The following is a 13,531-nucleotide window of genomic DNA, read 5'->3' on the forward strand; positions in this document are numbered from 1 at the left end:
AATCAGAAGAGTATTATATTCAAATGATAGTCTAAAAGTAGAGCTCAGTTGGTGGTGATAGCCATTGTATTTTGGATGAGCCCATTTCGCTATGACATCATTGTAAACTATGGGATTTCTTTTGCATAAACATTATCAGACGTTAACTGAACTGTTTTGTTACATTTTTGTTGCTTTGAGCCGTAAAATGCACACGTTTTCTCATTATGAAATTATGTGATAGTGAAATAGGCTCATTCATCTTTTGGATGATGAACATTAGGCATGAAAGGAAATATTTAAATATTTGTAATTTCTTTATTAATACCAAAATATTAGGTGTCATGGACCAACATTTAAAAAACAGGAACAATTTGACCTAAATTAATATCCACTATACAGAACGGTGCAGAACATTAATGTCTCTGAGATGACTTTTTAAGGTAGACTAAGCAATTTGACATCACCATACACAGTGGGGTGACTTCCTGTTTACAGACATCAACAATAACTTTAATATGCCAAACCTGCCACCATTAAGAGCCAATAATGTCATTTCTGTATGTAGATTATATTTTGTCTATGACGATGTCGTAACAGAGTTGACCTTTAATACTTAAAAAATCCTTGATTTGATCCACAATTTTTTTTTAAAGACAAGTCATATGGACCGGGGGTCTTTATTTACAGAATACATTTTCTTCAATGATTAATTCAATAGGCAAACAGCTAAATATGTGCTTGTTAGAAATATCACATTATTAAATATTGTCAACTTTCCACTAAATGTTTTTACAGTGATGTGGTATACACACTGTATGCAAAGTCCTAGAGCCAGCTAATGTCCAGAGATAAATCTGACTGTTCTCATCAAATGTACTTCAAATAAACTTCATTAATACATCAAATGTACTAATAACACTGATCGGGTATTTTAAAAAAGTATTTAGCCTGCCTGCGACAATGAGGGCCAATTTTGAATTAAACTCTAAAACAATATAATGCAATGATTACACATGATATCTATAGTATGGACAAGCCATAGTTGTATAGGTTTAGGCCCAACATTTATAAATCACATTATTGGACATTTTACGATCAAATGCTTTGCATAAAAACATTTTCTAAATAAAGCTCTTGATTAGTTGCCATGTAAAAAGTTGCAATCGTTGGTTGTGCATTTGGGTCAAGTAAAGGCAATTGGTGATTGTTAAGACAGGACCCAAGACATATACCAACATCTGACGATAAGTCAAAACATTGTCATGGCCAAAACATAAATCAAACATTTAAATCATCACCATCATCACCAAAAGAGTATTCTTGTCGTAATACTGCTATCATGCCTCCATCCCTATAACCAACGATCTATATACATTTCTGTAACACAATAGTGTGTGGAGATGCATGATTTCCAATGTCTCTCAGACTTTGCTGCGAGATGTTGCATCAACGTTGTGTCTGTAGTGAGATTAACAGTATTTGTACAACAGACTATTAGACCAGAGGTTCTCAAGCTCCTGTCCTTCCCACTCTCTTTCATCTACATCTTAGGGAGAATCTGTCAAGTGTGTATATGCGTGTGTGTATGTATACATTTCATTGTGTGTGTGTGTGTGTGTGTGTGTGTGTGTGTGTGTGTGTGTGTGTGTGTGTGTGTGTGTGTGTGTGTGTGTGTGTGTGTGTGTGTGTGTGTACGTGCACATGTATGTATGTGTGCGAGTTTGTGTGTGTATGTATGCATGCATGTAATTGATTTAGCATGTTATGGAGGAAGGGTTGTATTTATCCCTCTATGTTTTAATGAAACCATGTGATAGATCACAAAGCCCTCGAGGCCTACACTAATACACTCAACAGCGGGATCGATGACTTTCCAGATCACTTGATGTTGCCACGGGAACCGCGCTGTTTGGTCATGGTGGTCAGCATCTGGCTGATGTAAGAGGTCAGGAGGTCGTCCATCTTGTAGCCCTGTGGTCACACAGACAAACAAACCAGTTTAAAGGTACATTAATGCCTTGCAATATTTCATTGCAGAATATGAATCAGACGTGTTCAAATAGTAGAATTTGTTTTCTGTCAAATACTTTAGAGTGTGCTTGATTGAGCTTGCCTGGTGCAATGGAACCAACGGAGGATTCCCAAAAGTGAAAATCTGCCCAACTGTCACTCCAAACAGTCCCTATCAAACACTCAGCATTTGAACCCAGGTCTGCTTGCATTTATTATTTAAAAGTTCGACAAAGCTACAGAACCACACATGTATACCATGGAAAAGGCTTTTCTATCTGCATTCAGGCTAATTTCAGGCTAAGACCATGACTGCGACTTTGGATCACAGGACACTTGCACTCTTATCAAGTCTGGCATCACCATCATCAAATGATCTAGTCTAACTGCAGTGGGTTGCCAGAAGCACCAGTCTCCTCCATGAGCAGACACACTCCGTTGAAAGGGAATCTGTAGCCTACAAAATTAAATGAACAAATTTTTCAATAAACCCTTAATATATAAAAGCCGATATTTCGCCTACATTTACTATACATTTTAGACCCTCAATATTTATTGGAAAGTAGCATCAAAATCACCGTGCACTTTCACCACCCTGTGAAGTTCATCATAACTTATTTCATCTGTAGCCTAATAAACTGCATGTTTTCCCAAGTCGTAGTAGGAGAACCACACACCGTATCATTGTGTGACTCCAAGTTTATTTCAATATAATGGTTATTATATCAATATTTATGCATAAAGGCATTTCCACCGCCATTTCTTGCATAATTAATTTTACAGACACAAAAAGATCCCACCATGTCAAACAAACAAATTACAAACAAAATAATTATCTGTTGGCATTTATAATATTGTACCAAAGCTCCCTGTTCCCATCACAGCTGTTGTGATTTTTTTTTATACGGTATGACATTACTTGCATAAAAACTGTGGATGTGAAATTGGTTATAATAAGTCAATATTTCCTCAATTAAGTAATTATCAGCAAAGTCAATGCTTGTAGGAAAAGACAAGTGCTTTTTTTGGTCCGCATCTTTAGAATACTTTAGTTGATACAGTGTGTATAATGTCATTTTATGTCATATGTTATGTCATGTCATATTGTGGGTGTTGAAACGTCCAGTAGCTCACCAGTGAGGTCTCACACAGCAGCTTGGTGCCTCGGACCAGGTTTCCGATGGTGATGTGGAAGTAGGTGTTGCCACTGCTCCAGTTGGAGATCTTAGTGAATGGGTGTGTGGTCAAGATGTCCTGTTGAGGTGGGAATAAGAGAATTACACAGTAAACACACACATACACAACTTCCATAACACACATGTGTGCGCAAGAAAATGTGCACACACACCCATGCATGTAGGCACACACTCACCTTTGACTTGGGGTCGATCAGGCTGACACCATGTTTGTTGATTGCTATCAAGAGGATCTCTGGGAAGTTTGGATCACTGGTTTGCTGTTGAATAGGAAAACATCAGTTTAGTCACAATTGGTATCTCACAAACCTATAACAAACAACTTGAGTTTGTGATGTTTTAAAAATTAATTAATTAAATAAATAGATACTGGGATTGAGGCAGACAATAGGCCCTTACCACAGATAAACGGACCGAGATAATACATTTATAAAACAAGTATTTTTTTTTTTTTAAAGTAGCAAGGAATGCACAACAACTCTTTGACCAGGTCAATAATAATAGTCCACGATTGAGATTGAATGAACTATTCTAAAATTTACACCATTGATCAAGAAAATTCATTTGAACAAAAACCTCCCGAAGTACTAATCAGCACTCAGATACACATGGTGACTCAAATGTAAAAAAAAAGAAAAAACACAAACAATGATCATTCTATACCGTTTGCACAAGAACATGAATTCATATAGAAATCTTTACCTTGACTTCAAAGAAGGCCGAACCAAACGTAGGCCACTTGAAGATGACTTTGAGGAATGAGAGCTTGGCCTCCTCTCGAGTCTTCCCCGACTGCTTGTTGAAAAACGCCACTATAGACTGCAAGACAAAAAAACAAGCAGCAGAGTGTGTGACCAAATATGATGTAACCCCCCGGATTCCTATACGCTACAAAACTGTGTTAGCCCATTGAGCTAAAGCCTAGGCATTCACTCTGGGAGCTAACACTAGTCTCCAGGTCTAAGGCAAGGTTACTCATCGCGCAAGCGTGGTTCCCTGAATTTACAGTGCATTCAGAAAGTATTCATACCTCATGAATAATTTCACATTTTGTTGTGTTACAGCTTGAATTCAAAATTGATTGTCTCACCCATCTAAACAAAATGACAATGTGAAAACAATGCTTTTTGACATATTTGCTATTTTACTGAAGAATGAGTCAATACATGTTAGAATCACCTTTTGCAGCGATTAAAGCTGTGAGTCTTTCTGGGTAAGTCTCTAAGAGCTTTGCACACCTGGATTCTACAATATTTGCACGTTATGCTTTTTAAAATTCTTCAAGCTCTGTCAAGTTGTTTGTTGATCATTGCTAGACAGTCATTTTCAAGTCTTTCCATAGATTTTCAAGCCAATTTAAGTCAAAACTCAGGAACATTCAATGTTGTCGTCAGTGTATATTTGGCTTTGCATTTTAGTTTTTTTTCCTGAATTTGTCTCTCAGTGTTTGTTGGAAAACAAACGGAACCAGGTTTTCTTCTAGGATTTTGCCTGTGCTTATCTGTACTCTGTTTCTTTTCATCCTAAAAAAACTCCCTAGTCCTTACCGATGACAAGCATACCCATAACAGGCTTCCTTCTTTTCACTCTGTCATTTAGTTTAGTACAGTGGAGTAACTACAAGGTTGTTGATCCATCCTCCGTTTTCTCCTATCACAGCCATTAAACTCTGTAACTGTTTTAAAATCACCATTGGCCTCATGGTGAAATCACTAATCAGGTTCATTCCTCTCCAGCAACTAAGTTAGGAAGGACGCCTGTATCTTTGTAGTGACTGGGTGTATTGATACACCATCCAAAGTGTAATTAATAACTTCATCATGCTTAAAGGGTGCCCTTCTTTGCGAGGCATTGGAAAACCTACCTGGTCTTTGTGGTTGAATCTGTTTGAAATTCACTGCTCGACTGAGGGACCTTACAGATAATTGAATGTGTGGGGTACAGTGACAAGGTAGTTCAAAAATCATGTTAAACACTATTTATGCCGACAGAAATTCAAATTTTCCGACTCACCCGTTTCCAGTCGTCAGGCGAGAGGTGTCTGATCTGGTCCTGAGGGATCAGCTCCTTCAACATCTTGGGAATGTTTGGAAACTGGGATTTGTCCTCCTCAAACTTCACCCTGTAGATCAGCGCTCCCAGCTGGAAAACCTCTTCCCGGGAACACTGGTGGTAACCACGGAGATACTTTGGAAGCTCCTGAAGAAAGAGCAGTGAGGAGCGTCAATACACTTACACAAATACGCACGAGCACTCGCACACCCACACGCACACACACCTGGTAGTAGTGAAAGATGTAGTCAGCCATGGAGTCTTTCCCTGGTATGGTATTGGTCCACAATTTCTTCATGAAGAAAACTTGATAGGTCAGTGAAGGCACTACACCTGCAGATGGATGATACCGAGAGATTCAGGACATACCTATCATATTAATACATCAACATAGATGGCAAGTTCCCCAACCCAAGCTTAACCTTCATCTAGCTTTAACCACAACATGTTGACAGTCCTATAACATGAAACACCATGTTTGATAAAATATTTATGTGGCCCACTCCTGAAGGCTACACTAGGTGCTGAAATTTGGGTCATCAATAAATCCTTAGGATTAATATGATGCGTCATTCTTTCTTTCTGACCCCAATAATGTTGGATGCCTACATGAAAGTTGAAAATAGACTTATTTAACGCTCAAACTAACAACTTGGGTCATTTGGGGTCATAGCCCAAAGGTGGTTTATTCAATCCTTTCAATTTGAGAGACTTTATAAAAATTATATTTTGATCAGAGTGAGACAGATCTGAGATGATATATGGTTGTTTCTCTGGAGCAAAATTTGAGAAGAGAAGTATGAGAAAATAAGCAATCCTTTTTCAGTGTTGAATAAAGCTAATTTTTGTCTTGGAGAATTAAAGGTGATAAAGAAGAGATCTCATCTTGGATGTTCCGTTCCTACGGGTAACCTTTCTACTAGGGCCCTCTACAGTCAACAGATGTCTTTACCGTCCTTTGCAGGTCTGGCTTTTTTGATCCAGTCGGTCAGATGTCTCACAAAGTCAAAGAAGAAATCCCCCTCAGGCACACTGATGACCTGGAAACAACCAGCAAAGGTCAAACACAAATATCAATACAGTTACAGTGCACTCGGAAAGTATTCAGACCCCTGGACTTTTCCCACATTTTGTTACATTATAGCCTTATTCTATAAAGGGGCGACAGGTAGCCTAGTGGTTAGAGAGTTGGACTAGTAACCGAAAGGTTGCAAGATCAAATCCCCGAGCTGCCGAGGTAAAAATCTGTCATTCTGCCCCTGAACAAGGCAGTTAACCCAACATGGTTCCTAGGCCATCATTGAAAATAATATATACTTATATATATTAAATGTTCTCATTTTTCTACACACAATACCCCATAATTACGAAGCAAAAACAGGTTTTTAGATTTAAAAAAAATATTTGTCATTTATTAGAAAAATTGAAATAACACATTTATATGAGTATTCAGACCCTTTACTCAGTACGTTGTTGAAGCACCTTTGGCAGTGATTACAGCCTCAAGTCTTCTTGGGTATGATGCTATAAGCTTGGCACACCTGTATTTGGGGAGTTTCTCCCATTCTTCACTGCAGATCCTCTCAAGTTCTGTCAGGTTGGATGGGGAGCGTCACTGCACAGCTATTTTCAGGTCTCTCCAGAGATGTTTGATCGAGTTCAAGACCGGGCTATGGCTGGGACATTCAGAGACTTGTCCCGAAGCCACTCCTGCATTGTCTTGGTTGTGTGCTTAGGGTTGTTGTCCTGTTGGAAGGTGAACCTTTGCCCCAGTCTGAGGTCCTGAGCGCTCTGGAGCAGGTTTTCAACAGGGGATCTCTCTGTACTTTGTTCTGTACATCTTTCTCTTGATCCTGACTAGTCTCCCAGTCCCTGACACCGAAAAACATCCCCACAGCATGATGCTGTTGCCACCATCACCATGCTTCACCGTAGGGATGGTGCCAGGTTTCCTCCAGAAGTGACGCTTGGCATTCAGGCCAAAGAGTTCAATCTTATTTTCATCAGACCAGAGAATATTGTTTCTCATGGTCTGAGAATCCTTTAGGTGCCTTTTAGCAAACTCCAAGCGGTCAGTCATGTGCCTTTTACTGAGGAGTGGCTCCCGTCTGGCCACTCTACCATAAAGGCCTGATTGGTGGAGTGCTGCAGAGATGATTGTCCTAAGGTTCTCCCATCTCCACAGAGGAACTCTGGAGCTCTGTCAGTGACCATCAGGTTCTTGGTCACCCTGAGGCCCTTCTCCCCCGATTGCTCAGTTTGGCCGGGCAGCCAGCTCTAGGAAGAGTCTTGGTGGTTCTAAACTTCTTCCATTTAAGAATGATGGAGACCACTGTGATCTTGGGGACCTTCAATGCTGCAGTATTTTTTTTGTACCCTTACCCAGATCTGTGCCTCGACACAATCCTGTCACGGAGCTCTACGGATAATTCCTTCGAACTCATGGCTTGCTCTGACATGCACTGTCAACTGTGGGACCTAATGTAGACAGGTGTGCCTTTTCAAATCATGTCCAATCAATTGAATTTACCACAGGTGGACTCCAATCAAGTTGTAGAAACATCTCAAGGATGATCAATGGAAACAGGATGGACCTGAGCTCAATTTCGAGTCTCATAGCAAAGTCTGAATATTTATGTAAATGTGATATTTCAGTTTGCAAAAATGTTATGTCTTAAAAGCTGTTTTTGCTTTGTCATTATGGGGTATTGTGTGTAGATTGGTGAGGGAAAATAACAATTAATCCATTTTAGAAAAAGGCTGTAACATAGAAAATGTGGAAAAAGTCAAGGGGTCTGAATACTTTCCGAATGCACTGTAATCTAGAATCAGTTGAATCATCCTCACATTCAGATTATATTCTGTGACAGTAGCGAAATCTTACTAAAATAACATAAATTTGTGTGCAGGAGTTATAGAGGAGGATGGATAGAGTAGAGTGGTATCTTTAAACTATTAAGATCTGCATCTCACACTGTAATAATATATTATTTGAATTAATATTATTAAATTGTAACATTTTATTAAAATATATACAGTACCGTTCAAAAGTTTGGGGTCACTTAGAAATGTCCTTGTTTTTGAAAGAAAAGCACATTTTTCGTCCATTAAAATTGATCAGAAATACACTGTAGACAGTGTAGACATTGTTAATGTTGTAAATGACTATTGTAGCTGGAAACGGCAGATTAAAAAAAAAATAATAATCTACATAGGCGTACAGAGACCCATTATCAGCAACCATCACTCCTGTGTTCCAATGGCACGTTGTGTTAGCTAATCCAAGTTTATCATTTTAAAAGGCTTATTGATCATTAGAAAAACCCTTTTGCAATTATGTTAGCACAGCTGAAAACTGTTGATCTGATTAAAGAGGCAATCAAATTGGCCTTATTTAGAATAGTTGAGTATCTGGAGCATCAGCATTTGTGTGTTTGATTACAGGCTTAAAATGGCCAGAAACAAAGACCTTTATTCTGAAACTCGTCAGTCTATTCTTGTTCTGAGAGGTTCTCATACAACGTTGTGTACTACGCCCTTCACAGAACAGCGCAAATTGGCACTAACCAGAATAGAAAGAGGAGTGGGAGGCCCCAAGTACATTATAGTGTCTATTTTGAGAAACAGACGCCTCACAAGTCCTCAACAGGCAGCTTCATTAAATAGTACCCACAAAACACGAGTCTCAACGTTAACAGTGAAGAGGCGACTCCAGGCCTTTTTGCAGAATTCCTCTGTCCAGTGCCTGTATTCTTTTGCCCATCTTAATTTTATTTTCATTGGCCAGACTGAGATATGGCTTTTTCTTTACAACTCTGCCTTAAAGGCCAGCGTCCTGGAGTCATGTCTTCACTGTTGACGTTGAGACTGTATTTTTGCAGGTACTATTTAATGAAGTTGCCAGTTGAGGACTTGTGAGGACTTGTTATTCAAACTAAAAACACTTATCAAATCAAACTTTATTTGTCACATGCGCCAAATACAACAAATGTTGACTTTACTGTGAAATGCTTACCTACAAGCCCTTAACCAAAAGTGCAGTTCAAGAAGAAGAAAATATTTACCAAGTAGACTAAAATAAAAAGTAATAATAAAAAGTAACACAATAAGAATAACAACTGGATCCTTAGCAACTGGATCCTGGACTTCCTGACGGGTCGCCCCCAGGTGGTAAGAGTAGGCAACAACATGTCTGCCACGCTGATCCTCAACACTGGAGCTCCCCAGGGGTGCGTGCTCAGTCCCCTCCTGTACTCCCTGTTCACCCACGACTGCAAGGTCAGGCACGACTCCAACACCATCATTAAGTTCACAGACGACACAACAGTGGTAGGCCTGATCACAGACAATGACGAGACGACCTATAGGGAGGAAGTCAGAGACCTGGCAGTGTGGTGCCAGAATAACAACCTATCCCTCAACGTAACCAAGACTAAGGAGATCATTGTGGAATACAGGAAAAGGAGGACCGAGCACCCACACATTCTCATCGACGGGGCTGTGGTGGAGCAGGTTGCTGTAGTGGAGCACCAAGTTCCTTGGTGTCCACATCAACAACAAACTAGAATGGTCCAAACACACCAAGACAGTTGTGAAGAGGGCATGACAAAGCCTATTCCCCCTCAGGAAACTAAAAAGATTTGGCATGGGTCCTGAGATCCTCAAAAGGTTCTACAGCTGCAAGAGCATGGTTGCATCACTGCCTGGTACGGCAACTGCTCGGCCTCTCTGACCGCAAGCACTACAGAGGGTAGTGCATACGGCCCAGTACATCACAGGGGCTAAGCTGCCTGCCATCCAGGACCTCTACACCAGGCGGTGTCAGAGGAAGGCCCAAAAAATTGTCAAAGACCCCAGCCACCCCATTCATAGGCTGTTCTCTCTATTACCGCATGGCAAGTGGTACTGGAGTGCCAAGTCTAGGACAAAAAGGCTTCTCAACAGTTTTTACCCCCAAGCCATAAGACTCTTGAACAGGTAATCAAATGGCTACCCGGACTATTTGCATTGTGTGCCCCTCAACCCCAACCCCTCCTTTTACGCTGCTGCGACTCTCTGTTTATCATCTATGCATCGTCACTTTTACATTCATGTACAGTCGTGGCCAAAAGTTTTGAGAATGACACAAATATACATTTTCACAAAGTCTGCTGCCTCAGTTTGTATGATGGCAATTTGCATATACTCCAGAATGTTATGGAGAGTGATCAGATGAATTGCAAATAATAGCAAATTCCCCCTTTGCCATGCAAATAACTGAATTCCCAAAAAACATTTCCACTGGATTTCAGCCCTGCCACAAAATGACATAATGTCAGTAACACAGGTGTGAGTGTTGATGAGGACAAGGCTGGAGATCACTCCGTCATGCTGATTGAGTTTGAATAAGAGACTGGAAGATTCAAAAGGAGGGTGGTGCTTGGAATCATTGTTCTTCCTCTGTCAATCATGGTTACCTGCAAGGAAACACATTTTGACATCATTGCTTTGCACAGAAAGGGATTCACAGGCAAGGATATTGTTTCCAGTAAGATGGCACCTAAATCAACCATTTATTGGATCATCAAGAACTTCAAGGAAAGCGGTTCAATTGTTCTGAAGAAGGCTTCAGGGCGCCCAAGAAAGTCCAGCAAGCGCCAGGACCGTGTCCTAAAGTTGATTCAGCTGCGGGATCGAGGCACCAACAGTACAGAGTTGCTCAGGAATGACAGCAGGCAGGTGTGAGTGCATCTGCACTCACAGTGAGGCAAAGACCTTTGGAGGATGGCAAAGAAGAAGGGCAGCAAAGAAGCCACTTCTCTCTAGGAAAACATCAGGGACAGACTGATATTCTGCAAAAGGTACAGGATTTGGACTGCTAAGGACTGAGGTAAAGGAATTTTCTCTGATGAATCCCCTTTACGATTGTTTGGGGCATCCGGAAAAAAGCTTGTCCAGAGAAGACAAGGTGAGCTCTACCATCAGTCCTGTGTCATGTCAACAGTAAAGCATCCTGAGACCATTCATGTGTGGGGTTGCTTCTCAGTCAAGGGAGTGGGCTCACTCACAATTTTGCCTAAGAACACAGCCATGAATAAAGAATGGTACCAACACATCCTCCGAGAGCAACTTCTCCAACCATCCAGGAACAGTTTGGTGATGAACAATGCCTTTTTCAGCATGATGGAGCACCTTGCCATAAGGCAAAAGTGATAACTAAGAGGCTTGGGGAACAAAACATCGATATTTTGGGTCCATGGCCAGGAAACTCCCCAGACCTTAATCCCATTGAGAACATGTGGTTAATCCTCAAGAGGCGGGTGGACAAACTCCAAGCATTGATTATGCAAGAATGGGCTGCCAACAGTCAGGATGTGGCCCAGAAGTTAATTGATAGCATGCCAGGGCGATATGTAGGGTCTTGAAAAATAAGGGTCAACACTGCAAATATTGACTCTTTGCATCAACTTCATGTAAATGTCAATAAAAGCCTTTGACATTTATGAAATGCTTGTAATTATACTTCAGTATTCCATAGTAAAATCTGACAAAAATATCTAAAGACACTGAAGCAGCAAACTTTGTGGAAATTAATATTTGTGTCATTCTCAAAACCTTTGGCCACGACTGTACATACTACCTCAATTGGGTCGACCAACCAGTGCTACCACCAACCCCTCTTTTACGCTACTGCTACTCTCTGTTCATCATATACAGGTATGCATAGTCACTTTAACCATATCTACATGTACATACTACCTCAATCAGCCTGACTAACCGGCGTCTGTATGTAAGCCTCGCTACTTTTATAGCCTCGGCAGAAAGAGTGGGAGTACTTTTCTGATGTCCAGAAGTTATGTTCGGTCATAAGAGACAGTAGCAGCAACATTATGTACGCAATAAGTAACAAAAATAAGTTACATAAAACGCAAAAAAATATATATAAAATAGCACAATTGGTTGGGAGAATGTAAAACGTCAGCCATGTTCTTTGGCGCTATCTCTGTAAGGTCTTTGTTTCTGGCCATTTTGAGCCTGTAATCGAACACACAAATGCTGATGCTCTAGATACTCAACTAGTCTAAACAAGGCCAGTTTTATTGCTTCTTTAATCAGAAAAAAAAATTCAGCTGCGCTAACATAATTGCAAAAGGGTTTTCTAATGATCAATTAGCCTTTTAAAATGATAAACTTGGATTAGCTAACACAACGTGCCATTGGAACACAGGAGTGATGGTTGCCGATAATGGGCCTCTGTACGCCTATGTAGATATCCCATTAAAAATCAGCCGTTTCCAGCTACAAAAGTCATTTACAACATTAACAATGTCTAAACTGTATTTCCGATCAATTTTATGTTATGTGACGACTCTCCGACTTTTTCTATCGTATTCTCTCTTTCCTCTTGTTTTCCTTATTAGGATGCCGGTGGGCGGAGTTGGGAGGGTCGTCAGCTACATGGGAAACACCTGGGCCTGGTGTGTCCCAGGATAAATACACCACTTCCACATTCATAGAGGAGACTCTCCATGCAGACACCTTTATGGATTTTGTTGTGTTTCTTGGTGTTTTTTTTGGTTGTTTGCTTAAGCACCTTTCAACACCCTGCATTATCACATTCATGCATGCAAAACACTCACTTACACTACTGATTACACACACCATTGTATATTATACTTAGTTACTTTATTTAATAAATATATATTTTGTTCCTCCTTATCTCCACGTTGTCTCCCTTTTATTACGGGCTTTGAGCCGGTTAATGACAAGTGGGGTCTCATCCGGGATATTTGAACGTATTGGTTTGGGAGACCGTGGAGGTACGTGTTTGGTTTGCATATTTTGTTTGAGTTAGATAGGTCCAGTATTGGTTGCCTTTGTTGTTTGGTTTGTGTGCTGCGTTGGAGAGAGTATAATGGTTGGTTTCCAGGCCCTGCCCAGCCTGGAAACTCTTGTTCTACTTTCTGTTGGGACATCGGTCTGAGGAGGTGAGTAAATTGGCTGTGTACCTAGGTGGGAGATTTGGGTAGGGTAGTGGAACTTGCTAACCGGAGTTATAGCCTTTTTCCCCTGATAGGCTTAGCGACGTGTTTCATTTTTGGACATGTTGGGCATGGTTACATGTTTGTTATTTTTGTGTGGTGTCTGTGGACTGAGCAGTTGTCTCGGGGGCACATCAGTGGCTTGGTGGAATTTGCCAGCATACTGGAGTTTTATGTCCTTGCCAGCGGGCTACAGTGCGTAAATACCCACCGCAAATCCGCACAAAGACTAGGGTTGAGTTATTGTAGGTTTTGGGGAAGCTCCGTATC

At 40.6% G+C, this 13,531-nt stretch overlaps 1 protein-coding gene across 4 annotated transcripts in view; it reads right to left on the reverse strand.

The window, feature by feature from the left end:
- Positions 1–283: 283 nt before the first annotated feature.
- Positions 284–13,531, reverse strand: part of LOC115136052 (unconventional myosin-VIIa-like) — a 96,803-nt gene continuing 83,555 nt past the window's right edge. For all 4 annotated transcript variants that reach the window (XM_029671420.2, XM_029671419.2, XM_029671418.2 and 1 more), the window contains 7 exons: positions 6,193–6,280; positions 5,467–5,573; positions 5,202–5,387; positions 3,891–4,007; positions 3,365–3,448; positions 3,127–3,246; positions 284–1,953 (listed from right to left, as the gene is read on the reverse strand). In XM_029671420.2, the coding sequence (XP_029527280.2) occupies positions 1,861–1,953; positions 3,127–3,246; positions 3,365–3,448; positions 3,891–4,007; positions 5,202–5,387; positions 5,467–5,573; positions 6,193–6,280 (795 nt within the window). In that variant the 3' untranslated portion in view covers positions 284–1,860. The remainder of the gene's footprint in view (positions 1,954–3,126; positions 3,247–3,364; positions 3,449–3,890; positions 4,008–5,201; positions 5,388–5,466; positions 5,574–6,192; positions 6,281–13,531) is intronic.

This window comes from Oncorhynchus nerka, linkage group LG10 (assembly GCF_034236695.1).
Source record: "Oncorhynchus nerka isolate Pitt River linkage group LG10, Oner_Uvic_2.0, whole genome shotgun sequence".
NCBI lineage: Eukaryota > Metazoa > Chordata > Actinopteri > Salmoniformes > Salmonidae > Oncorhynchus > Oncorhynchus nerka.